Source organism: Ostrinia nubilalis, chromosome 9 (genome assembly GCF_963855985.1).
Source record: "Ostrinia nubilalis chromosome 9, ilOstNubi1.1, whole genome shotgun sequence".
Lineage (NCBI taxonomy): Eukaryota > Metazoa > Arthropoda > Insecta > Lepidoptera > Crambidae > Ostrinia > Ostrinia nubilalis.
In genome coordinates, this window is record NC_087096.1 from 14,486,296 (window position 1) to 14,512,143 (window position 25,848).

General features: G+C 36.1%; 1 protein-coding gene and 1 long non-coding RNA gene across 2 annotated transcripts in view; both read left to right on the forward strand.

Annotated features, from left to right (window-relative positions):
- The first annotated feature begins 2,942 nt into the window (after window positions 1-2,942).
- LOC135074706 (sulfotransferase 1B1-like) overlaps window positions 2,943-25,848 on the forward strand; it is a 28,384-nt gene continuing 5,478 nt past the window's right edge. The window contains exons 1-3 of the mRNA XM_063969073.1: window positions 2,943-3,064; window positions 9,905-10,039; window positions 24,545-24,644. Of these exons, the coding sequence (XP_063825143.1) occupies window positions 2,983-3,064; window positions 9,905-10,039; window positions 24,545-24,644 (317 nt within the window). The 5' untranslated portion in view covers window positions 2,943-2,982. The remainder of the gene's footprint in view (window positions 3,065-9,904; window positions 10,040-24,544; window positions 24,645-25,848) is intronic.
- On the forward strand, window positions 19,519-21,300 carry LOC135074707 (uncharacterized). Its single transcript, XR_010257879.1, has 3 exons — window positions 19,519-19,645; window positions 19,823-20,050; window positions 20,810-21,300. It is a non-coding gene; the product is annotated as an uncharacterized LOC135074707 (long non-coding RNA).

Sequence of the window (25,848 nt, forward strand, 5' to 3'; positions counted from 1 at the left end):
AGGGCGGGCGGCTGTAACAAATGGGCGCGCGACAGGCGACCTGCCCGCCCGTCGGCGGCTAATCTTGGTGCATCAATCGCGGTTGTCTTGGCCTCGACAGGGCTGGACTGGGATTCATGAAGTAATAGAATAGAGCAACTAAATTAAAGCGACAAAACTCAATGGTGTCGGTATCGGACCCGGCCGAATCGAAATCCGAGGAACGTGAGTTCGAACCCCGCCACTGGACTATTGTGGTGAATTGTCGGTACTAATATTCTTAAAACATCAAAAGATTATACGGTTCGACCTTGCTAATTGTTAATAAAATTATTTTCAAACAGTAATTATTTCGTAAAGGAGTAACAAACATCCATTGTTACAAACTTTAGTGTTTTTAATATTGGTATAAATTAATAACTTCCAATTCTTCTATGAGTCCGGCCCTGTGTATATCTTAATCCGCGTGTCAGTTGGCCGGCCCAGGCCATGACAAGTCTTAGCCAAGTTAAAGTGGTCTTAAATTAATAAGTATGACACGTTTCACATACGATACGTACGCCTCCTAGATTCTGAGGACATGTTCAATCGGGTTCAATCGGGACTGGTCAGTCAGTGGATTATAAAGTTCAAATGGATGGTTACACACACGTCACAGTTACGACATATTATTATATGCGAAAGTAAGGCCGAGTTGCACCATCTTACTTTAACTTTAACAAACGTCAAAAATCTGTCAACCTCCATACAAAAAGCATCGGTTATTGTTGAAATTAGGTGGTGCAACTCGGCCTGTTTGTCGGTTACGCTTTTACGCCTATTAACCACTGAATTGAAGTTTAGTTTAGGTTTTAGTTTAGGTGAAGAGATGTGTCATTGTTTTTATCCCGGTTTTTGAATATTATTTTTGAAAAGTTTTCTTACTTACGTACCTAGGTCTCCTTAAGTAAAAAAAAAGTTAATGACAAACATAAACGGTTTTACATAAAGACTACGGCATTCTTTCAAGAAAACTTTATCATTATTCTTACGACGGTTACGTAAAACACTCCTTTATTGCAGACTACTTTGTGAAAACATTGTTTAAAAGTAAAAAACTACATTTAAATGAGATTGTAGTTATGTTAATTATCTACCTACCTTGAATAATATGGAATTATCTTTGCTTAATTTATTCCGGACTGTCCTGAATTTCTTTGAATAACTTTAATTTGATGAACTCAATCATTAAGGCAATAGTGACACGTCTAATTGATTATTTATTAAGTACTTATTAACAACAAATATTCGTTTAGGATATACTATTCTAAAACTATCACGTAGTATCTTAAAATAAGAAGACTTGCAAAAAAATAATGGAAGTCAATCAATATATTTTAATCAAATATTATTCTCAGGTAATGAAATGAACACTGTACTAACCTGCACTCGCTCCCGCAGCATAACATCCGATTTATAACGAAAATCACTTCACCAACTAACACTTAACACGTCCGTACACGGCGGAGGTTCGACAGAGACTGACTGTCCGGTACTTGGATTGATTAATGTGATTAAAATGATTGAACGGAGGGAAAAATGAACTGAGTGGTCGCAATCAATTGATCGACTTATTTAAATCGAAACTGCAGGTAATTAAAATAAAATGTATTTAAGAATAATTTAAAAAAATCCACTCTGAAACTGGAGTACTCGTAAAATGTCGAACATAATTGGGTTTATTTATGCAGTTGACAAGTTCCACTATTTTAGTGACCATATCAGGGCTCGTGCGCACGGGTGACTTGTCGCCGTAACTGTCTTAACTCATACCAAGTCCATGGAGATGTATGGAGGTGTGCGCACGTAGCGACGTGACAGTAAAATATGTAAACTTTTTTGTCACCTCCATGTAGATGTATGAAGGTGACAAAAGTGCTCCGTGCGCGCGAGTCCTATACGCCCCTTTAGCGCGATAGACAGAAGGGCTTTTACAAGCTATTAGCACCAGAGTATGGTTCTTTGTGACTTTAATTGGACATGGACCCACGATTGAACAGCAAAATCCAATCCAAAGTGTCACATAGCACCAATAAGGTCATAGCGCACTTATCGACCCGGAAAGGGATCAACACCGTGTCGCCTTTCGTCGCGAGGCGTGGAGTTTACGTTACGGTGCGGATAGGTGTGCGTTGCAGTACGGAGTTTCATACAAAGAATACTGACCGCCTCGAGTTGATACGGTTAGGCCCTTTTTACATGTCCCGGTTGCCGGCTAACCGGCGCCGGGTACCCGGTGGTGAAGTGTATGGGCATGGTACGTAGCTTTCACATGTTCCGGCGTAATTAATCCGGCATGCCCATACACTTCACCACCGGGTACCCGGCGCCGGATAGCCGGCAACCGGGACATGTGAAAAGGGCCTTGCGATCTGTTTCCGGGTTGATAAGTGTGCTTCGTCCTTTACTAGAGTCGGTGAATGCTGGACACTTTGCTCGACGGACAAAGCTAGCGTTTGCGAATTTGATTCCCGCTAGTTAGGTGAAGTTTTATATCTACCTAGTTGATGTATTTTCTGTTTCAGTCAAGGACGTTTTTTTGTATGTTTAACGTTATCGTCTAGTTTAGTGCAGGCTCTGCTCGGTTTAGAGCTAGGCGTGACAGTTGAAACAATAAACTAGCTCATTTTAAGTGAAGCACATAAAATCATTTACCATCGGACCAGCCTAACTAGGACCATGTCTGACAATGGCAGAATCTTGCTAAGTAACACGTGACGTCACATACAAGTATAAAGATTAAGGATAAAATAATTCTGGAGAAAACATGTCAAGATCGGACCTCGTGCGTTCCTATTTGCCTGGACAGAGTGGTTAGAATTAAATATTTGTTTACTAACTTACTATCAGGCATAAACTACTATCAATAAGTAGATACGGCTGCTTATCGGTTCCATCGATTATTTGGTATTGAAAAGGCGCGGATAGGCGGCACATCTCGTTTTCGCGAGTGCAGGTTGGAAGATGGCACCAGAACCGGAGCTGCCGTATGAAATCGTCAACGTGAGTGCTGATGAAGAGAAAATCATTAGGAAGTGCTTGACAGGTGCGTTATGTGCAGTGATGTGTAGTGATTGATAAAGTTGTATTTTTTCATTTGTTTATGTTTTTTTTGTTGGTGAGTCAACGGCTTAGGGTGAGTCATAAAATGGGATTTATATTATATGGATTTAATTGGACACACTTATAGTTAATGATTTCCTCATCATTGTACTTCATCAATACAAAAAAATCAGTCAAGTACCTACTTGCCTGAATGAGAAATTTTCAAGCCTCTACCATTTAATAAACTTTGGTATTGAGATATACAGTGTGAGTCACGTTAAAGTGTACATATGAAAATAGATGAAACTAGACCTATTTTTATCGACAAAAAAGAGGTCAAAAATTTTTTGAGATTTTTTTTTAATTTTATATAGAATTTTTTTTCTTCCAATTACTTATTGTAAAGAAAACGTAATAACTTTTAAACTAAGTGGTATATCCTGATAAAATAAAAACAGTAATAATGCTAAATAACAGGCAATACTAAAGAAGTACATAAAATACACAAAAAAGGCCAACAAATAATAAAAAATGATACTTTTTGAAAAAAATCTGCTTAAAAATTCGTGTTTTTTTGGTTATTTGATAAATTTCTCCAAAAAATGCCCCTATAACCGGTGGTTTTTATTACTTTGTATTATTTTCTATCGTATTACCTTCGTAAAACCAAAAATCGCATGTCTCTATCCCTATCACAACGTTTGCAATGATCGTTTGAACAAAGGCCAGCCACAACATTATTCTCCGCTACAGGTAGAGACAATTTTAATTTTAACTAAAATGCTTATTTTACTTCGAAATCTTTTGTTTTTATTTGAAATCTAACTTGTCTTTATCAAAATTACAAATCTAGAGTCATTTTCAGTTTCGTTGTTAACGAAGTGTTGAATGGCGCGCCCAGAGAGGCTTAGTTCAAACGATCATAGCAAATGTTTTGATAGGGATAGAGACATGCAATTTTTAGTTTTACAAAGATAATACGATAGAAAATAATACAAAGTAATAAAAACCACCAGTTATAGGGGCATTTTTTGGAGAAATTTATCAAATAACCAAAAAAACACGAATTTTTAAGCAGATTTTTTTCAAAAAGTATCATTTTTTATTATTTGTTGGCCTTTTTTGTGTATTTTATGTACTTCTTTAGTATCGCCTGTTATTTAGCAGTATTACTGTTTTTATTTTATCAGGATATACAACTTACTTTAAAAGTTATTACGTTTTCTTTACAATAAGTAATTGGAAGAAAAAAAATTCCATAAAAAATTTAAAAAAAATCTCAAAAAATTTTTGACCTCTTTTTTGTCGATAAAAATAGGTCTAGTTTCATCTATTTTCGTATGTACACTTTAACGTGACTCACACTGTATTGGACCTGAGAGAAGTACATAGTTAAAGACACAATACTTAGGTAGGAAAATGATAGGGCACGTGAAAATGTCTTTTCACATTTTTCTGTATTAGTCAACCACTTAGGCCGAGTTGCACCACCTAACTTTGACCGTAAGTATGACGATAACCGGTGTCTTTTGTATGGAATTTGACAGATTTTTGACGTTTGTCAAAGTTAAAGTAAGATGGTGCAACCCAGCCTTAGAGCTTTTAAGGCGATTAGAGTCCTCAATGACCTTGGGCGTTTGACCTTCACGCCGCGCGAAACACCCGCGCACCCCGCACGAAAACTCCGATTTGACACCGATCAAAATTACACGGGCATAGGTAGATACAGAATAGAAGCTCTTTTTTCATGACATTACTGCCTATTATTTTAAACTTGAATTGATGAACCTTGATGTCGGTGTCATTTAACTTCGGGTGGAATCTTGCAAGCTGAATTTGTTAGACCAACTTCCTGACGACAACAGGGATGTTTCCTGGGTCAAAAAGCAAGAGTTTTAATTAGTCCGTCAGTTAACTTATCAAAAAATACTCTACACGTATTTTTCACTTTTTCAAACTAATGAAAATTTAAAGAGATAAAGCGCGCCAAAGTTCATAAGAAGAGGCCCGTGACGTCAATGCGTGCATAAAAGTGCCGCACGTTGTGACGTCGTGCGGAACTTCAACGCACCATAACTATGTAATTATTTGTTAGATTGACAAATAAAAATATATGTGTCCAATATTTTTTGATATTAAACATGACGGACTAAAAACATTATTAGGAAACTAGCCTACTGTAGGTATTGGAACACCATAGTAGTATTGTCTATGGTTTAAAAAAGCAAATGTTTCTTCCTTTGTCTATTGTCATTCCCTTTGTGTCACTTATGAAGAATGAACTGAAAATGTGTTTAATCTCGTCTTTTTATTAGAAATCCTTCAACAACTGATTGAGTTAAAATTTTGGATATACATGTAATTCGGATGACAATGTAATATTGTGATGACATGGAGTCGATCTGATGATAGAGCTGGAATGCCAGTGGCCCCATAGCAACACCGGGATTAAACGATTCCATCGAGTTTAGGCTTGTTTGATTTGTATTTATTTATTTATATAAATATAAGTAAGTAATATTATGTAAGTAAGCTACTTTAAAAATAACGAGTACCTACCTACTTCAATTCTCAAAGGCAAACAGGGTCTGATGATGGAGCTGGAATGTGGCCGTAGGAATAGGCTAGTTTCTTAAAGAAACACTTTGTCCGTCAATTACACTATCAAAAAATATTGGACACTGGATATTTTTATTTGTCAACAAACAAGTAATTACGAAGTTATGATGCGATGAAATTCCGCGTGACGTCACAAATCGCAACAATTTTAAGCACGCCTTAACGTCATGGACCTCTTCTGAACTTTGGCGCGCTTTATCTCTTTCAATTTTCATAAGTTTAAAAAAGTGAAAAATACATTTAAAGTATTTTTTTGGTAAGTTGACCGACGGACTAATTCAAACTCTTGCTTTACCCAGGAAACATCCCTATTCTTCGAAATTATTACGAGCTACATAACGAAAAATCTTTGCTACTACACCGCAGCAAATTCCGCATTATAAATAAATAAAAAATTAAAGAAAAAACCTTTTTTTTTTAAAACAAGTTTTTGTATGCTAATAATTTTAGTTTCATGACATGCTCCCAAAATTCATCATCTTATAAGAGGATTTCAGTTTTTATCGACGAAACTTTTTAATTATTATAGCCTATAGGTACGTTTCATGGTTAGGTAATTTAGGGAAGTTTATTTGCACTTAACATGAAAAATATGGTATCAATGTACTGTGTACCTATGCACCTTCAGTGGCAATAACAAGGTCTATTGAGTACCTATAGTCTATTAAAGGCATGAAATAAATTAATTTTCACCAAAAATTAAAACCAACTCCAAAACGAATCACCAAAAGGTAGGCTGTCACTGACTCCGAAAATATCAATCATGATATACGGGCATTTGTAATCAGTACCCACATTTTTTTAATAAGCTCTATAGAACAATTTATCAATACCACTTTATCTTATTTTTTTTTAACTGTGATATTTTCGCGAAGAAACATATTGAAAATCTAATTCTAAATGGCCCATTTGCAACGAGCCTAAGTATGAAAATGATATTGTTTTCTTCACGTAAATCGATTAAGTTACTGATTCTGACTCGCTCCTAATTTGGATACTGATTGCAAAGGCCTAGTAAATAAATAACGGAAAATATTTTCAACTTTTACTTATCTAGTGCCGTTTTTTTTTGAGTCGATTTTTTTACACTAATAGATTCTATTTAGGTAGATAATAGCGTCCGAGCATGCCTTAATTCAATCGTATCGTCTGACTGAACGTGCTCTATGAACAACTCTGACATAAAAACTATTGTCAAACAAAGACTAGGTTGCACCATCTTATTTTAAATTTGACAAAAGTCAAAAATCTGTCAAACTCCATACAAAAAAACACCGGTTATCGCCAAAGCTACGGTCAAAGTTAGGTCACGTCAGGTGGTGCAACTCAGTCAAAGAAAAAATTCATTTTGATCGCTAATGTCAGTTTGCAGCGAGTGACACAACCTCCCCGTCTGAAGGCCAGCGGCCGACTGCCGCCCGCACCCCGCGAAGGCCCCCTCAACAGCAAAACGTTCGGAATTTATCAAAAGTAAAATTTATGAATTAAAGTAATGTTCGATTGAAAAACGCAACGTGTCATTTAAAGATTAAATAATTCCTAATCTATTCGTGCAAAAATCTTTTAAATTAACATAGCCGTTTCGGAGGAGTAGGGAATTTAAGTAAAAAATCGATGTCCCGTATTTATTTTTTTAATCCAAAACAAAGAGACGTAGCGAAAATTCAAACGTCACAAATGTAGTCCTTGAACTGTTGTATAACATATATTTTTTTCAACTATTTCTGTCCAGCAGTAAAAGAGGAGTAGGCTTTACAAAATGACCATTTGACGCGGATTGAGGACTCTAATCGCCTTAAGGACTGGTTAGGTATGTATTACTGTTTGTATTAGGATACTCGTGTCACTAAGTACGAGTACAAATAGTTTTCCCACCACTATCACGGTCGGCACGACCGGTCGGTCTAGCTATAGATATTGCAGCCACTTCAGTTGAGTACACCAGTAATAGTTATCAAGAGCTATTGACATGTGATTCTGTAACATTACAAGCACCCTTGATGAATTTTGGCATAGAGATTGGCATAGAGTCTGAGTCCCGGGAAAGGATATAGGATAGTTTTTGGCCCGGTTTTTGAAACAATGACGCGCGCGATATAGTTTTCCTGTGACAGACAAAATTCCACGCGGGCGATGCCGCGGGTTTAAGCTAGTATCTCTATAAACGTCACAGGCTGGGTTTTAATTTAATACGGTGTAAGATCCTGACTAGAAACGACTCAAATTCAAATTGTTAATTGGTACTTAGGGGCTTTTCTGGTCACTTTATCACCTTCAAATAAAGTTTGCTCTACCATACTTCAGGACAAATCAACTGGTGATGAGAATTGGCATAAGATACAGTCTCAGTCTGATCAATACAAGAAATTTATAAGATTATTTTGTTGGAATCAATGCGAGCTAGGCTAGGTAGGTTACGTCCATTCACTGACAACACTATATTAAGCACTTTATAAATATTCTTTTACATAAGGCTGTATGAGATGTGGGACTATTCGGAATAGTTCTACGGTAATATACGATACGAGTACGAGTAAGTACGGTCACTGATGGCTTAAATAAAAGACGGAGATGCAAGATAGACTTGATTTTATGGTAAGACACATGATTACAAATAGGTCTGAAGCGCAAGACTAATGGTTAAAATCTCACCGCTGGTTACTTATTATTCTTAGTAGGTATATCTAATTAAATTTTTACAGCCATTTTATTATTATTGTTGACATCTTATTTTACACAGAACACAGACATATCTATCGGATCAGGTTTTCAGAATGTATCTGTTGCTAGCCATAATAGTAGACGGATAAATGGAATATGAAAACAATATCGTAAAGATAAAATGAGATAAGAAATTTCAGCCTTGGGATCTATTAGTAGTCATAACTATCACGATGTCGCAAATGATATACATAGTTATATAAAACCTAGGTATATAAAACTTAGAAAGGACGTAACTGGTAATAGTCCTATTACAGGACTATTCCCACCTCTCTTCCTCCAACTCCTGTGTAGCCAGGATCTACAGCTTGACCGCCAATAAAAACCCAACCAACGAAGGTAAAGTTTGTCCCGAGGGAAAGTTAAACTGTCATTGGATCCGCAACGAAATTCATCAGAAGGGTTGAGTTCGAAGTTAAGGTTCGACTTAAGCGGATGACATGAGACATATCAAAAGTTACTTTAACTATTATCAGAGTAAATACAAATGAGTAGGTCATCTTCATAGAAACGCCTGAGCGCGGTTTGTATGTGAGCGCACCAATACGTATGCGGCGCGCACGCACACACTGACAAAATTTAGCGTTGATTAGCGGTGAGTTGCTCCGAATTTTGTCAGTGTGTGCGTGCGCGCCGCATACGTATTGGCGCGCGCTCACATACAAACCGAGCTCGGTGCGTTTCTATGAAGATGACCTACTCATTTGTATTTACTCTGCTATTATAGTAAAACTTAATTCTCGAAATACCTGTACAAGTTCTGTTTCACACTTTCAAATCCCCCTTTTTACTAAATTCAAAACCAATTTAGATGGGACGTACGACACGTGGATAGAGATACTTTCAATTTATTATTATGACACAATAATAATCATCATAATCATTTGGCAATACTCATGATAAGACTGTCGATACAATAAAAGGATGAACCGCAAAATATGCTTTGTAATCGATTAATTTATCATCTATCAATTAAATATTTATCATTTTATAACAGCATTTTATTTTTATTTCTAGAAGCCATATCTCTCCTCGGCCTCCCCTATAAGCCGCTTAGCAATAACACATTTTTATCACTTCAATATCTAATTCAAACGTAGTTTCACTTCTTTTCATTAGTAAAATATTGGTTGTGAGCTTGGGATGCTTAAAAACAACGATTTTACGGAAAAATATAGTAGAAATACCGAGGTTCGCAAGTATTTATTTTTGTAACTGTAGCTCCATAATACCTAATTAAAGAAACATTTGTTTTTTTTACAATATGATTTTTTTTGTGTCTTTGGTACTTTTAAAATTTTGGTGATAAAGTACCTAATAATACTATGTGCTCGCAGTTTGTTGAACTTAGACGGATAAAGTTCTGAGCTCAATGGGCTTTTGGTTACAGTTTTCTAAATGATACTGTTTCTACAAAATCAATCAGCTGCTACAATAGGGCACGTCAGGAATAGGGAAGCGAACATTCCACTGGAATTTTCACGTGCTGTATATTTTCCAGGGTACACGAAACCCTTCGTGCGATGCGGGAAGCAGGGCTACGTGATGCCTGGTGCCTTCAGGAAGCACGCGGAGGCGATTTACAACATGGAGGTGCGACCAGACGATGTATGGGTCATCACGTTTCCACGATCAGGTAAATAGTTCAAGTTCTTCATCATCGTGATCATTTCAGTCACAGGTCCACTGGTGAACATAGGCATCCAATGATTTCCAGATTGGCCAGTTGGTAGCGTAGCTGCCTGCATTCAGTGCTGCAAGAAAGGATTTTTTCCTGGCGGCTTGGTGACTGGAATTGAACCGCCACCGGTGCAGACGGAGAAGATGGTGAATTGTCTGCACGTGAAAAAGAGGTTGTCCGGCTTGCAGAAATTTATATAAGTTACCGTTCCTTGTGTTGTAATTAGAAATGTAAATAAAACAGCTCCCTCTCAATTGACACAATTTATTTTTTATCTCGTATGCTCGTATATAGTTAACAATTACGATATTATAATAACTACTGTAATAGTGCCAATCTCAAGGGATTCAGGGTCGTTAGTTAGGTTCGGTTTGGTGAATATTATTGCCACTACAAATTTCTTAAAACTCAGCCTAAATATTAAAAGACTCTACTAGTTAAGATAACTGCGCGATGTCAGGTCGGAAAGACTCCTACTTGAAGGATGGAAAAGTGGGTACCTTGGAAGCCATGCGGTTATAGGCCGTTACCCTGAACGTTCCTCTCTTCCTCCGGGGTCCAACGGGTCTCGCACACTTTTAGGTTACAAGCAGCGTCCTCCACGGCCTCAAGCGCGCAGTGCCAGATGAAGCTCTTGCATCTCTTCGACAGGTAAGCGTTCAAACTCTTGCAGAGACAGAGGTTTGTTGACAAGGAGGAAATGCGAAGAGATCAGCAGTTCAGAAAGGAGAAATAATTCATACGAAATGAAGAGAAATTAAGATATATGAAATATCATCAAAACATTATGTTTAAATTATAAAATAACGAAATTTGAAATTTATGAAATTGTAAAATATGAAATGTGAAATATTTGAACTATAAAATCCCGCATGAAGGCTGTTCACTAATTTGAGCTTCGCTCGCAGCCCTCAGCAACCCAATACCCTCATCCGAATAGAATTTAGGGAATTTCTCATGTGTGAATATTTTTAAATTATATTAATAAATTATCGTGGATGCATTCCGCATCACACGATTTGAAACATAGGGGATTACATCCCCGAAAATAATAGAATTGCGGTTGCGCAAGATCGACCAAAATTCCAAAGTCATTTGACAGCTCAACTGACAGCCTGCGAGTCATTGACATCGCAAGACGTTTCGTTTCGCCGCTTAGAAAAACAAATACTAATAAAAACCATGATGAAAACAATCTCCTGAACACTGAAAATATTCTATTAAAAAATAGAATAATCAAAACAAAAACATTAGGAAATGTTTCAATAAAATATATTTGAATTGACTGAGCAAAAAGCGCCATCTATTGCAAATTAATTCCAAATCACGCCAATAGATGTCGCTAGTGGTATCCCAAATCCAAATATCGAGTAAGAAAAACAATTTGTGAAAAACAGCCAAAACTGCAACGCTACAGTGCCTTCTTGCCTAGGGCCTTGCCACACTGGCGGAATAGAAGCGTTTTCAAAGCGGAGCCGCGACGCAGCGAACACGCGACAAAACAGAGGCGAAAACTCGAGTATCCGTGAAGTGGCAAGGCCCTTAATCCTGCTGATTAAGTTCACTGGTTGGGGTTTTTATTGGCGGTCAAGGTGTAAGCACTGTTTACTTTTACAGTTAAAATCCAAACAGTTACGACTGGTTTCAAATAACTCTTACTTACAAAATAAAAATATTCCTCATTTTTAACTTTGGGAATTCTTACATACTATAGTTCGATATAAAATACAGCTGTATAATTGATTACCTAATAAACCCTACCCAATGATCGGCAATGACTCAAAGGTGGCGTGTAGGTACTTTTAGTGCATTATTATTACGTATGACTGCACGCACAGTCATAAAAGTACGTGCATGATGTTAAAGATAAAATGTAACTGAAACAATATTGCGGAATGTTTGAAATGATAAATACGAGTATACCTGAATATGCATTACATTGCAAAATAATCTTTGTATCATATTAAACTGTCAAATCCTGTCAATGCACTTCATGATAAGACAACCATAGTCTCAAGAGGCTCGACTTACAGTTATTTGGATGTGATATAACAGATTTTTTATGTTTTTATTTATTTATCTCTATTACCCGCGGTTTTGCTCTTATGTTTAAAATTATTACTTGAGTCTGCTTTTGAATACTGTCACTCTCATCTGACGGCCTAGAATTAGGAATATCCATTTTTTTATGCATAACAAGGCAGTTATTTGACCACAATCGCACCTGATGTTAAGTGGGATGCAGTCTAGGATGGTACATATCTGCCCTGTAAGTGCCTATTCACTCTCGCCTTGAAAATGCCCGGATTATAGTCTTCGGGAAAGACAGCAGCAGGCAGCGAATTCCAGTCCCTAGCTGTTTGCATTATAAAATGGCAATTTTGATTTCGTGATCACTTCGCGAAGTAGGTAAATCTTTAAAAAAGTATTTCGGAATGACAACTGTCACATTCATAAGTTTGTAGAGTAATGCTTCTGTAAAAGCGCATTTTAAAAGCTTATTTGTAGAGAGACTAATATAATTATGAAGATGAAACATGTTTTATCAGTAAATAAACTATTCACTCGTAATATACTAAATGCTAGTGTACAGCAGTAGACCCTGACCCTGTAGTTGAAATGATGATGATTATGAGTTGCCACTTGCCAGTTTCACTGGTGCATAAAGTTTTGATAACAATAAACTTGAATGTATCTGAAAGATAAATCTTGATACTGATGCTCATTAACCTTAACCCAGGTTATGGTTTAGCCCGAAATTGTTACAAAAGCTTATCTTCCTCGCCTTTTTTAGTTGAGGCATTTTATGACGTCGTGGAAAACACGAGGAAAATGTATGGAAAATATTTCCTTGTACTTAATATAGTCGTCAAAACATCAGACTATACTTTTTTTGTTGCAAAATAATAACAACTGTTACAACTTCCTGTAGTTGTAAGACTATCAGTACACAAAGTATCAATAGGTATGTATACAGATTAAAGTTCTACCTTGATGTCTATAGGTATCTTACACAATAGTCAAATTTTTTACATATTTTTACTATTTTATCATTGAATACTTGAGATATCTTTACGCAAGTAATGCAATAGTCAGTTTAATCTAATCATTTAGATCCGGATAGGTACTATGATGATGAATTGCATTTTCCAGAATTGTAAAACGGATCAATAAAGTACACAATACGTTGGTGCACGCGCACTAATAATGATCTTGCATTTATTTTTGTAGAACAACGTTATAAATAGGGTAACATCAGATAACGAAAGTCATCTGTTTATTATGCAAAGGAAACTGAATTTTAAGCTTTTCCTCAAATTAAAATTACTAAAGCCTGGTCCGTGAGCAAGTAGAATTTTGTCCAATGACCCCAAGCTACCCATCCTTATCGCTCGCGCGTAATTATATTGCTTGCGACGGGCGCCCGCAGTGAGTGTGCGTGCGAGTGCGAGTGTCAGACCAGAAGTTTAAATACGCTCCAGTAAAGGTCGCGGGAAGCACCTGGATGCGAGTAGCGCAACACCAGTCGTTGTGGAGATTCTTGGGGTCTTTGTCCAGCAGTGGACGTCATTTAGCTGAAACGAACGAACGAAATCATTCAGGCATCTCCAGTAACAGAACCTACAATTAGTGACATCATACGTGGGTATTTCCACATAAATTCTAGCTATACAGAAATTGCGTTTTAGTCCAGTAGAATTAGATTTTAAATCGGAAATAATTCCTACAAAAGATTTTATTGCTTTAATGGCTTCATTGGTTGCCCATTAAGACTCTCCTAGGTTTTCGACTTCGACGGAGTTGTGCTTAAGTGGTGGGGGCCCCCGAAAGGGGCGCTTTTTCGGTTTTCCGGTTATACCGCGTAAAGGACTTACCCTATCGAAAAGTGGTCTTCCTGACGGTTGAAGGGCATTTAATCCTGCATTAAATAAGACCAAATTCATATGTTTTATACAAACCGTTCTCGTGAAAATGTTCGGCAAAGTAGAAAATATGTGTATAATTAATGACCCTCTCCACGTCCAATAGCTCGTCACCCGTAGGCTCCCAAGCCTTGTAAAGGGTCGCCTTAACCAGCGTATCCCTGTCAAGGCTCACGAGTTGGATTCGCTTATCCTTGTTCGTCCCAGCCGTTCCTTAACTGCGGTTGCTGCACCTCTTCCTGGCACTCTCCTGGACGACTCTGTGTTACCTAATGTGGCTGCCCCTCTTCCTTGTACCCTCTTGTACGATTGCATTGCTTAGCCATATGCCTGGTCCAAGGTTCGACGCCACAAAATCAACTTCGTACGCGTGAAAATAGTTTAAATACTATTTTCCGTGCTTGCAACATTTTTCTTTACTGCTTCGCCTCTATTAGTCGTAGAGTGATTGTATATATCCTATAGCCTTCCTCAATTTATGAGCTATTCAACACAAAAATAATTATTTCAATCAAACTAGTAATTCTTGAGATTAGCGTGTTCAAACAAACAAACAAAAAGCTCTTCAGCGTTTTAATATGAACTTGTTGTTGTTGATTTTTGGCGTCGAACCTTAGACCAGGCATACTGCTAGGCAACGTAGTCGTGCAGGAGGATACAAGGAAGAGGGGCAGCCACAGTAGGTAACACAGAGTCGTTCAGATGAGTGCCAGGAAGAGGTGCAGCAACCGCAGTTAAGGAACGGCTGGGACGAACAAGGATAGGCGCATCCAGCTCATAAGCCTTGATAGGGTTACAATGGTTGAGGTGCTCCTTTTCAAGACTTGGATGCCTGCGGGTAACGAGCCATTGGACGCGGAGAGGGTCATTAATTATACACATATTTTCTACTTTGCCGAACATTTGCACGAACAATTTGGTCTTATTTGATGTAGGATTAAATGCCCTTCAACCGTCAGGAAGACCACTTTTCGATAGGGTAAGTCCTTTACGCGGTATAACCGGAAAACTGAAAAAGCGCCCCTTTCGAGGGCCCCCACCACTTAAGCACAACTCCGTCGAAGTCGAAAACCTAGGAGAATCTTTATGGGCAACTAATGAAGCCATTAAAACACTAAAATCTTTAGTAGGAATTATTTCCGATTTAATTCATTTTTGTGTTTAATTCTACTGGCCTATTTAGGCAGCTCATTAAAAATGTAAAACTTGTAAAACTAAAGTTCAAACTTTGGGCGATTTTATCAAATCCTATCATAGAAGGAATTAAGATATCGTGTTTGATTAGTAACGATACACTTATAGATACAGTAGGGTAATTCAAGTGCAATCTGTCATTTCAATCTATTCTATTTGTCATTTAGCTTGTTTAATCTGTGCTCAATAAAGTGCACAATATTTAAGCAGGATATGGTTGCACGCGGATTTTTAGAGAGTTAAATCTTTTGGCCAATAGAAAACGTCATAATAGTTATTATATGAACTGGGATTGGTCAATGACTTTTGAAATTAAAATCCGATGGCCTGAAAAAATCGGTTTTCCAACAAACGTCAGTTACGCGCAAGGAGGTTTAGCTATTTATCCATCGAAGTTAATAAGGGAGAAGACATAAGACTAATTTTATTATTTGCCTGCCGCGACCCGGTTTTTACAAACAATGACAATGACGACCGATGAACCAGTAACGAGGAGCACACTTAGCAATGCTTCCAGGTTGCGCCTCGGTATCAATTAAGTAACATTTTTCGTTAAGTTTACTTTATGGTCAACTAAAGGACTTTTGCCGTCTCCTTGGACAAACTCGAAGTATGTTAACTACAGTCATTGTCAAAATTTTGCACTGCCATTGCCGCTGGATACCATATATCGCTACTATATTCATAGATAATAGACTTTCAGTTAATCGTCAAAATTGACATTGTTTTTTAAATAACAACAAATGGTATGAATTTTTAAATGTGATATTTTTATAAAGGTAAGTCCCCAAAACAACATTTGATAGCCTATTTTCTTTCGTTGGCATCTAAGTTCCTGTTTTCTACATATATGTTACTACTACCTATTGGATAAGTAACTAAGAACTGTCGTTTATTCCATGTGAACAAAATCCCTAAAAGCCCATTTGTAATAATATTCTTACTAAACACTGCTGAAAAAGGACTAAACTTTTGAGCTATGAACGTATAATCCAGTAGCATTAAGTAGGTAGGTACGTATAGCGACGTTGGAACTTGATATAGAAGTTAGCTGTTTTATATTTTTTTTCACAGCAGAAATCTTTATCTTTGATCTTAATATCTGATCGTACGTATTGTCTTTTAAAATATTACATTTGCCTAAATAAAAATAACTGACCTGCTGCTTATGTAAATTATAATTATTTATAACCCTACTTACAATGCATAACAATCATAATTAGGTATTATAACCCTACTTAACAATGCATAACAATCATAAGATAGTTTGGCGTATAAGTAGGTAGGTAGGTACTATCTAGGCCGAAGGTGGAAGCGATCTCCCGGAAATATTCTCAACCATCTCAACTATCATAATATGTATTTAGAACAGTCCCTCCTTACCAATGATATTATAGATAATACCATTGCTCCTTACCATCAATGCAATCGAGCAGACAAAGGACATTGATAAAAATCGCCCTAAGATTTTCAAAGACTTAGTATGTACCATAATTTTATGTATATTTTATTTATTTACTTGCAAGTGTCCAAACCTATCGGACAAGTTGCAGTTCGAAAAAATATTTTAAAAGTATTTAAACGAAATCAAAGTCACCGACATATTGATTTGACAGAGCAGAGACAGAGATGCGCTTTTTTAGTTCGATTTAAGTAAATAATGGTATGATCGATTAGACTAGAGTCTAATCATTAGACCTTTAGACGGGCGCAGATCCGCCGCGCCCGCAGCGCTTCAGTGGATTATTGCATTTTATGTATATTTAATCACATTTATTTACCTACATTTACATATTTATAGCAACACAATGTTTAAAAATAAAATTTTTCAAAAACGATCAATTTAATCGATTATGTCTATTCTAAATGGACATCCCTATTTGTTAGTCAAATTGTCATTCACTCGCATCACCTTTTCTCTCTCACTCACTCTTGCTGTGTTGCTGTCTTGCTTGATCCTTCTTTGTGATTCGTTTGTGTTTTAGCTTTTATTTTCGGAACTTTATTAACTACAAACTTGGCTATTCAAACGGACTCTGATTGATTGCAATAACGACATAGTACTCAGCCTGGGATTTACTGTTTTTGTGTGGCTCGGCCAAGGCTCGGCTGGTGGTTCTATGGTGTTAGAAAATGAGCAACTTAATTATACACAACAATGGGCAGCACCTCGATCGGTAAGTACCTACATTTTGCTCTGCAATCTTATGAATAAGTACTAGCCTTGCCAAACTTCTGAATTGCCATTCTCATGGCGGGTTGTCTTGAAATGAATGTTCCGCTATTATCTGTGGTTCAACCCTGGACAGTGTGGACAGCCAGGCCCGATTCGCTTGTAAGAAACTAGTCGATGCTGGTACAGCGCAATGGAGGCATGAGCGAAACAACAATTATGTTGACAATCCAGCTGGTTTTGGTGTAAATCTAAGGAATTATTTACTTTGACACTATCTCCCTGCTCTCAATGAAAGCTTGTTTTGTTTTGTTTTTTGGAACTAAGACTACTAGATTATTATTTTTTGTAACTAAGTTTGTAACACGTCATAATTAATTATTATAACAACAATGCTTATTTACTAAAGCTGTTTAACCCTACCCGCTGACCCAAAATTCTACTAACAGCACATAATATTGAATTATCATTTTTTTTATGGTTTGCGGCTCAATTTATTCAACGCACAGGAGTATGTGTGGCATGGCATGCAATGAATCTATTTATTTTTACAGGTTACAGCTCATGATCTTATATGCACAACATGTTGGACCCAAGCCCAAGATACAACACAAATGCATCTACTTCAAATCTTAGCAGAAAATGTGTGCTTTGCAGTAGAACACTAGAGCCTAGAACACATTCACATCAGCTCATGTCCCTGAGAACTAACACTCAACATCATATTGTAATGATTTTAGAATTCATATTGTATTTTATACGATTATTGGTTACTTTTAAATAGTTATTGCAACAATTTTAGTATTTGTATTGTATTTTAGAAGAACCCAAAAACCCATTATTAAATTAAAATACTTTATTTGATTACTTCCTAGGCATTTTGCAGACATTAGAATGATTTTAGAATTTATTTTGTATTAAATCCAATTATTTCATATTTATTATTTAATTTAATTATTTTAGATTTTTATTGAATACATATTAGTATTTTAAAAATTAAGAAAACAGCTAATTATGAAATAAGTATTGCATTTGACTAGTTCCGGAGCATGCCGTCGATAAGTCGTTTTGAACCGGTTGACTTTCACTGATGGAAGGGGAAGTTACCTTATCGCTGGCATGCCGCTGGACAGTCAGTTCGATTTGAGCGTTCAAAGCAAGAGGTACTATTAACCTTTAACCGACGACGTGATTTTTTTGTCACGCCGTCTGCGACGTGCGGTCTGTGGGACCGCTATACTGTTTACTCAAAAAGTAATCATTTTGTGCATAAAAGTGTATTGTTTTCATATTTTTTGAGAACATTATAGTATTACAAATAAACATACGTATAATTTGCGAGGAATCAATGTATATTTTTTATTTAAATATGGCTAAAACTTTTTTGACCCTTAATTTCATTGAAATTACACTATAGCTCAATAATACCTATATAACTTGTAAATTTTAATCAAAGCAAGAAAAACTACACTGCTTCCTAAATATAGTGAACATAATGAATAAAATAAAAATAAATGACACGTACATTACATGCATAAAAAAAATTGACGTAGGGTAAACATTAGGCACAATCAGGACATTTTTTTTACCGCATGCCAAGCATTTTCGGTATGCATAGGTAACACCTGTAAGATAATTTCGTTTTCAATTTAGGTGGACTAAAATGTACGTCTTTTTTGCAGCTGGTGCAATGACATCAGGCTGATTTGGCATGTCAGAGCCTAGAATACATGTCACTGTTTGCGTTTCGCGGTATTTTTTTACAGACTACCATCTTTTACATAATATTATGTTTAAATATCAATATAATTAGGAAATGTCTTTTCCTAGGTTGTGGTGGCCCAGGATCCATCATTTTTACGAAAAATGAGTCGTCTAAAACAAAAACGCAATTTTCAGTATGGTACAAAAATGTCACGTAGTCTGCGACGTGCGGTCCCACAGACCGCTGTTGAACTTTAAATCGAATTATCTTATTAAAACTGCCCTCGTCGATGTATCCACTACCTGTAATGGCGTTTGGGCAACTAAACTCGAAGGTACTGAGACGCTCGGGACACGGGAGTAAGTAGAACATTGCAATCCAGAAATTTCAAAAACCGGAGCGGTCTGTGAGACCGCACGTCGTCGGTTAAAGGTTAAGATGACGTCATAATGTCGGAATTGTGTAAATCAGTGGTGCTGAAATACAAGTTAGAACAACCTACAAGAGTGTTTCATTTCAATATTAACATCAGGAACATAATTGTGGAACGACTAACTCCATTAGAGGTAATGCACGCTAAAGTCCTTATTTAATAAAATGTTATTGGCTATACAATCAGTCTAATTCTTGTAAAGTTATTGGTTTCTGTAAATTAATACTAAAATAAAATAATTTAAGTGCGGGACATTAAAAAACTGATAATTTTTTTAAACTTATTTCTAATTATTATTATTTTTAAACAGGTTACTGCAAATGACTACATCTGTGGGGCTTGTTACTCATTATTGCAAAGAGATACCACACCTACTTCACAAGACTCTCCAGATATGCCAACCGGTGCCCCGGTAGGTCACCAACAAGTTTGTGTTGGATGTGGTTGTTCATTATTGCGAACTTGAAGTCATTGTTTGGATACAGAGAATAATCAAGATATATTAAACATTGTTCGAAATTGGATTCAACCCAGAGAGGTAAGAGCCCTGCCAGTTTTATAATACATAAAAATAATTATGCCGGTTTATTATAATAATAAAAAAGGTTTTTTCCGAATCAGCCTTCCCATCCTTCAACTCCTTCCATTGCTTTCAATCTGCCACTACTCTCATCCATACAGGTTATACAGGGTGGAAACGATAAGTGATCTCACTCGATTATTTCTAAACTACACAAGATATCGAAAAACTGGTTACTCATCCTGAAAGTGCTTCACGAGCTCTTTCTAACGGTATCAGTAAATAGTTACAGAATTAACTGGATCTATCCGAAAATTCAATGTTTTCAGCCTCCATACTAAATGTATGCCAGCCACACAATATTAAAAGTGTTATAGATCACTTATCGTTTCCACCCTGTATAATACAAATAGACTTATATTATTAAAATATTGCAATATTATTACTTACATAATATTAAACATAATTTTTACTATTATAAAGCCAGTTAAAAATTCCCTGAGCCAAATAAACTCAGTAAAGTTTTATTTATACTTCCTGCATAACAACAGACTACTCTTTTAAACTACCACTATTCTCACTCTCAATCCTCGTTCCTCATTCATCCCTTTCGTTTCCTCCATAGACCAATCATTCCTCATCATTCAGCGTTCAAATCATAAATTATCTTTCATCACTCATCTTACTATTCCGTTACACACAAAAGTCGTTAATCCTATATAAATATTGCTCTTCTTATTGTTGAACTGTGAATCTGATGTTTTATTTTATTTTCAGATTCGTCCTTCAGATCTTCTTTGCCATAGATACTATCAGAGAGCACGAATTACTACATTATTTTATGCTTATTTAATGTTGGTGCTTATTTAATGAAGCTGAGGACCGGTGATTCAGATGACAGAATAGCTACATTACTTGGCATTTCAAGGAGTACTCTTACAAAATATGTAATGAAAGCACGCAGTATGATGGAGGAACATTTCGTACCAGCACATTTAGGGTTACAACATATTAGTAGAGAGGAAGTAGCCCAAAGAAACCTTTATGTTCCAGTCTCTTTTCGGGAAGCCAGGAAACGATTTACCACAAAGAAAGGCTATTGTCACCATGGATGGTACATACATACATTTATGTGCAAAAAAGTAGCAATTATGCATACCAAAAAAAAAACTTATTCCCTATACAAATATCGGAATCTCGTTAAACCATTTATGGTACTTTGTTGTGATGGCGACATCATTGATGTATTGGGCCCATATTTAATAGAAAATGTAGAACATGACCATTAATAAATAATAAGTACCTACATACGTATTTTCATTTATACCTACATAACTGCCTACTTACCCTTGGGTCGGAATAAAGATATTTTTGGATTTAAATGTAAGTAAAATATATTAACTTCTTTTTAAAAAATGTTTGGCTTTTCCGTAGGCATTCCTATTTTTCCAATACGCAAAGTTCTATTTGCTGCTATTCATACGGTTTGACAAAGGGGTTCTTTATCGATCTACGATTTAAAGTGTAATTAAGACGTCTCTCCTACATATCTATACCTACTTATAATAAATCTGTAGAGAGGTCAATTCTGTACATGAAATATAATTTTCAAAATAACTATCAGGGGGTGATACTGATGCCAAAAATGCAATCAGTAAAATTTTTGTCTGTCTGTCTGTCCGTCTGTATGTTCCTTATAGAAACAAAAACTACTCGACGGATTTTAACGAAACTTGGTACAATTATTCTTCATACTCCTGGGCAGGTTATAGTATACTTAGGAATTCTCACGGGAACAGGAATTAGCGGGAAAATCCTTTTGTATGAAAAATCTAAACCGCTTAAGTTAGACGCTTTAAATTTCGCACGTAGGTACTTTAGTAAACTAATTCCCACGGGAACGGGAATTCGCATTATTATACATATAATTCTTGACAATAAATACTTTTATTAGCAACTAGCGGCCGCCCGCGACTTCGTACGCGTGGATCCCGTTTTACCCCCTTCATCTATCTTACGCGGTTTAGATTTTTTCGTTCAAATGTTTTTTCCCGTTCACGTGGGAATTTTGCAATATCCTGTTGTAACTAAGCTTTAAGTTTATTAAGATACCTACATGTCAAATTTCAAGCGTCTAACTAAAGCGGTTTAGATTTTTCATACAAAGGGATTTTCCCACGAATTCCAGTTCCCGTGGGAATTAGTTTACTAAAGTACCTACGTGCGAAATTTAAAGCGTCTAACTTAAGCGGTTTAGATTTTTCATACAAAAGGATTTTCCCGCTAATTCCTGTTCCCGTGGGAATTCCTAAGTATACTATAACCTGCCCAGGAGTATGAAGAATAATTGTACCAAGTTTCGTTAAAATCCGTCGAGTAGTTTTTGTTTCTATAAGGAACATACAGACGGACAGACAGACAGACAAAAATTTTACTGATTGCATTTTTGGCATCAGTATCACCCCCTGATAGTTATTTTGAAAATTATATTTCATGTACAGAATTGACCTCTCTACAGATTTATTATAAGTACCTATAGAAGATAGAAAATGGAAATGTACTTCTGTTATGCTAATAACCTCAAAATCTGAAGCATTTTTCCTATTGTAACGAATCTCCCGCTTATCCGTGCTTTAAGTATCTACACTAATATTATAAAGAGAAAAACTTTGTTTGTTTGGTTGTAATGAATAGACTCAAAAACTATTGGACCGTTTTTATTAAATTCTTTCACCATTCGAAAGCTACATTATCCAGGAGTAACAGGCTAAATTTTATTTTGGAAAATAATAGGGTTCCGTAAAATATGTAGGTACCTAATGTAGGCCACGCGCGCGAAGCCGCGAGCGAAAAGCTAATGGAGTATAAGGTGACAATCGTTAAGTAATTTCACATATAAAAATCATTATTTCATTGCTTGGGGGTCTTGGGGCGAACGATGTATGGACGCAGAACAATATCCTTTATTTTCAAATTTAAGCAAAAAGCATTCTGTGGTTATAAAATACCTATGCTTATTTGCACCTAGTTTATCAATCACCATGTTATTTCCATGCTTTCTATCCAGTCGACTGCTCTAACGACAAGGGTGGGCAGTCGTTGAGATGACAGCGCGAAAATCGTCGGCATCCACTAATTATGACCCTTATGTACCACTATATTGACAAAGTTCTCCGTCTTCGTACGCGATATTGGAAATTTGGCATCTACCATCGGCTCGAATGACATTAGGCGTAGTCTGGCTTTGATATTCAATTTTCAACTGTATTACCTTGACAATCAGTTCAAAATTGATTACTAGAAAATTATTTGACAGACGATTTCTACTCTCGACAAATGCATTTGAATTAGCCCACAGATAAAAATAATAATAAATGCCCATTTTCTTTCATCTACCGACTATTGATAGCTTATCTTGCAGAATATTTTTTGATGTGTTTTCACGCATTGTTCTGGAACTTTCGGCTCAATACTTCGTGTAACTTCAACAGCTTTTACATTAGTTATTTCTTAAATACCCAATTTTGAACTAACACGGTGTCATCAATTTCAAAACTAAGCAAATTAATGTCTTCACCTCTCTGCCGCTGCATTTTCTGTGCAGCCAGGATCTACAGTTGGTTCACCAATAAAAAGCAACCAAAGCTTACAATATGGGTACTAGGCAACTATGTATTATGAGAGTTGTATAGGTAAATATTTTTTTTTCAAATAGCGACGAGTTATGAGTGCTTTATTGTCGTGCCTAAAGTGAAAACTCCAAGCATATGAAAACTTCGTAAAAATTGCTATATTAACCAAATTAGCATCTCAAATATTATTAGTCTAGATTTTAACTCCTTCATCTCTTCCGAGAAAAGATTATGAGAATTATCTAAGCCCCGCAGTCCGTATTAATTATTATAAACGGCTATAATTTGGTAAATCGCAGAGCTTAGGATCAAAGGCTTGGAATCAGGGATTATTCGGAGTTAAATGTTCGTGAATGGAGTGTTTATTTGCATCGCGGGGTGAGTGATGGCTCGTCAGGTACGGTAATTTGTACAGGTGTTTCAGTTAATAAAGTAATTATAGCAAAAATAGTTCCCTTTTGTATAATAAAAGCATATTTTCATTGGATGAGTTCTATTCAACCACTACAAGTATTTGGTTAACATTTAAAATGGTGCTTAAAATGTCTGTTATACAAGGTTGGGTTGCCAGTCCATCGTACTTTAACAAACGTCAAAACTCTGCCAAACTCCATACAAAAAATACCGGTTATGGATTACCATAATAAAATAAGGTGGTGCAACTCAGCCTAAGTAGACCATCGGTTTCAACGTCAGACTGAAGACTCCTAGAGGTCTCTAATTCGATTCCCATCGACCGCTGAACTGTTATGGTATCTATCTACCACTCTATCTCACTACAAATGATATTTATAATATATCTTATCTACAGGGGTTAACGTGAATATTTGTAATTTGACGATATTTATAAAACTAATTAATATAAAATAATCTTTTTCAGGTACAACATGGACGCAAGAGCTTATATGGCTGGTGGAAAATGAGTTGGACTTCAAAACTGCAAAAGAGAAACCACTCTATGAGAGGTTTCCCATGCTAGAGTAAGATTATTATTTTATTTTTGTATTTTAATATCTACCTCATATTAATAACTAGCTGTGCCCGCGACTTCGTACGCGTGAAAACCCGTTTTCGCAACATTTTTCATTTTTTCTCTGCACCTATTACTCGTAGCGTGATGGTATATAGCCTATAGCCTTCCTCAATAAATGGGCTATCTAACACTGCAAGAATTTTTCAAATCGGACCGGTAGTTCCTGAGATTAGCGTGTTCAAGTAAACAAACAAACAAACAAACTCTTCAGCTTTATAATATTAGTATAGATATGAGATATGGCTTCATATTGTAATATTTATTAATACTATTTTCCGCTCCCGTTTTCGCCTACTTGGATTTCTATGTCACTCTAAAAGGATAAAAAAATATATGTTCCAATTAGTAGTTACATACTTTTAGATTATTATTTTTTTGCGATAAAAGGCCTATAATTATCCTTCTCCCAAGTTTCATATAACATATCTTTTAAATATCTTTTGGTTTAGCAGTTTAAATAGTAAAGTTACGGACACAAAACGTCAGAATAATTTTAACATTTACAATTCATATGAGGAAGATCACATAATCTGTCGGTCACATTGCCAAGCAATATCTGTACACGTGTATCGTTTTAATAATGTGACGTTATGTGTCCTAAATAGTTTATGGAAAATCTCATGGCCCTGAAAACGGTCACATTCTTGACAGCAATATCAATTGTGATGAAAGTTATGTAGAACAAGCATTCGGGTCATATCAATAGCCATAAATGTGCTATCAGAAGTCGGACATTGTGAGATTAGATTTATCATTTAATTTTGATAACTGATAACTAATATAGTTAGCTTCTAACGAACATTTTATAGGCGCTACATTCCAAAGAGAAATAAACAATTTATTAATTTTAATAAAATATTCTATATATGTCTATGGGCGACGATAATCACTTACCATCAGGTGATCCGTCTGCTCGTTTGCCTGTCATATAAAAATAAAATAAAAAAGGAAAATAAAAACCGCACGTTTAAAATAACTACGAGTCAGTTTATCTCGTTAATTTTTTTTAGCTATGCCGATTTTAGGTTATATTTGCCAAGTTTTATCAGCATTTATGTCTATGAGATGTAAATAAATAATTAATATCCTTAGTTTAAAATGTCCACTGTATTAGAAATAATCTGATTCTGTTCTGTTCCAATTCTCATCTG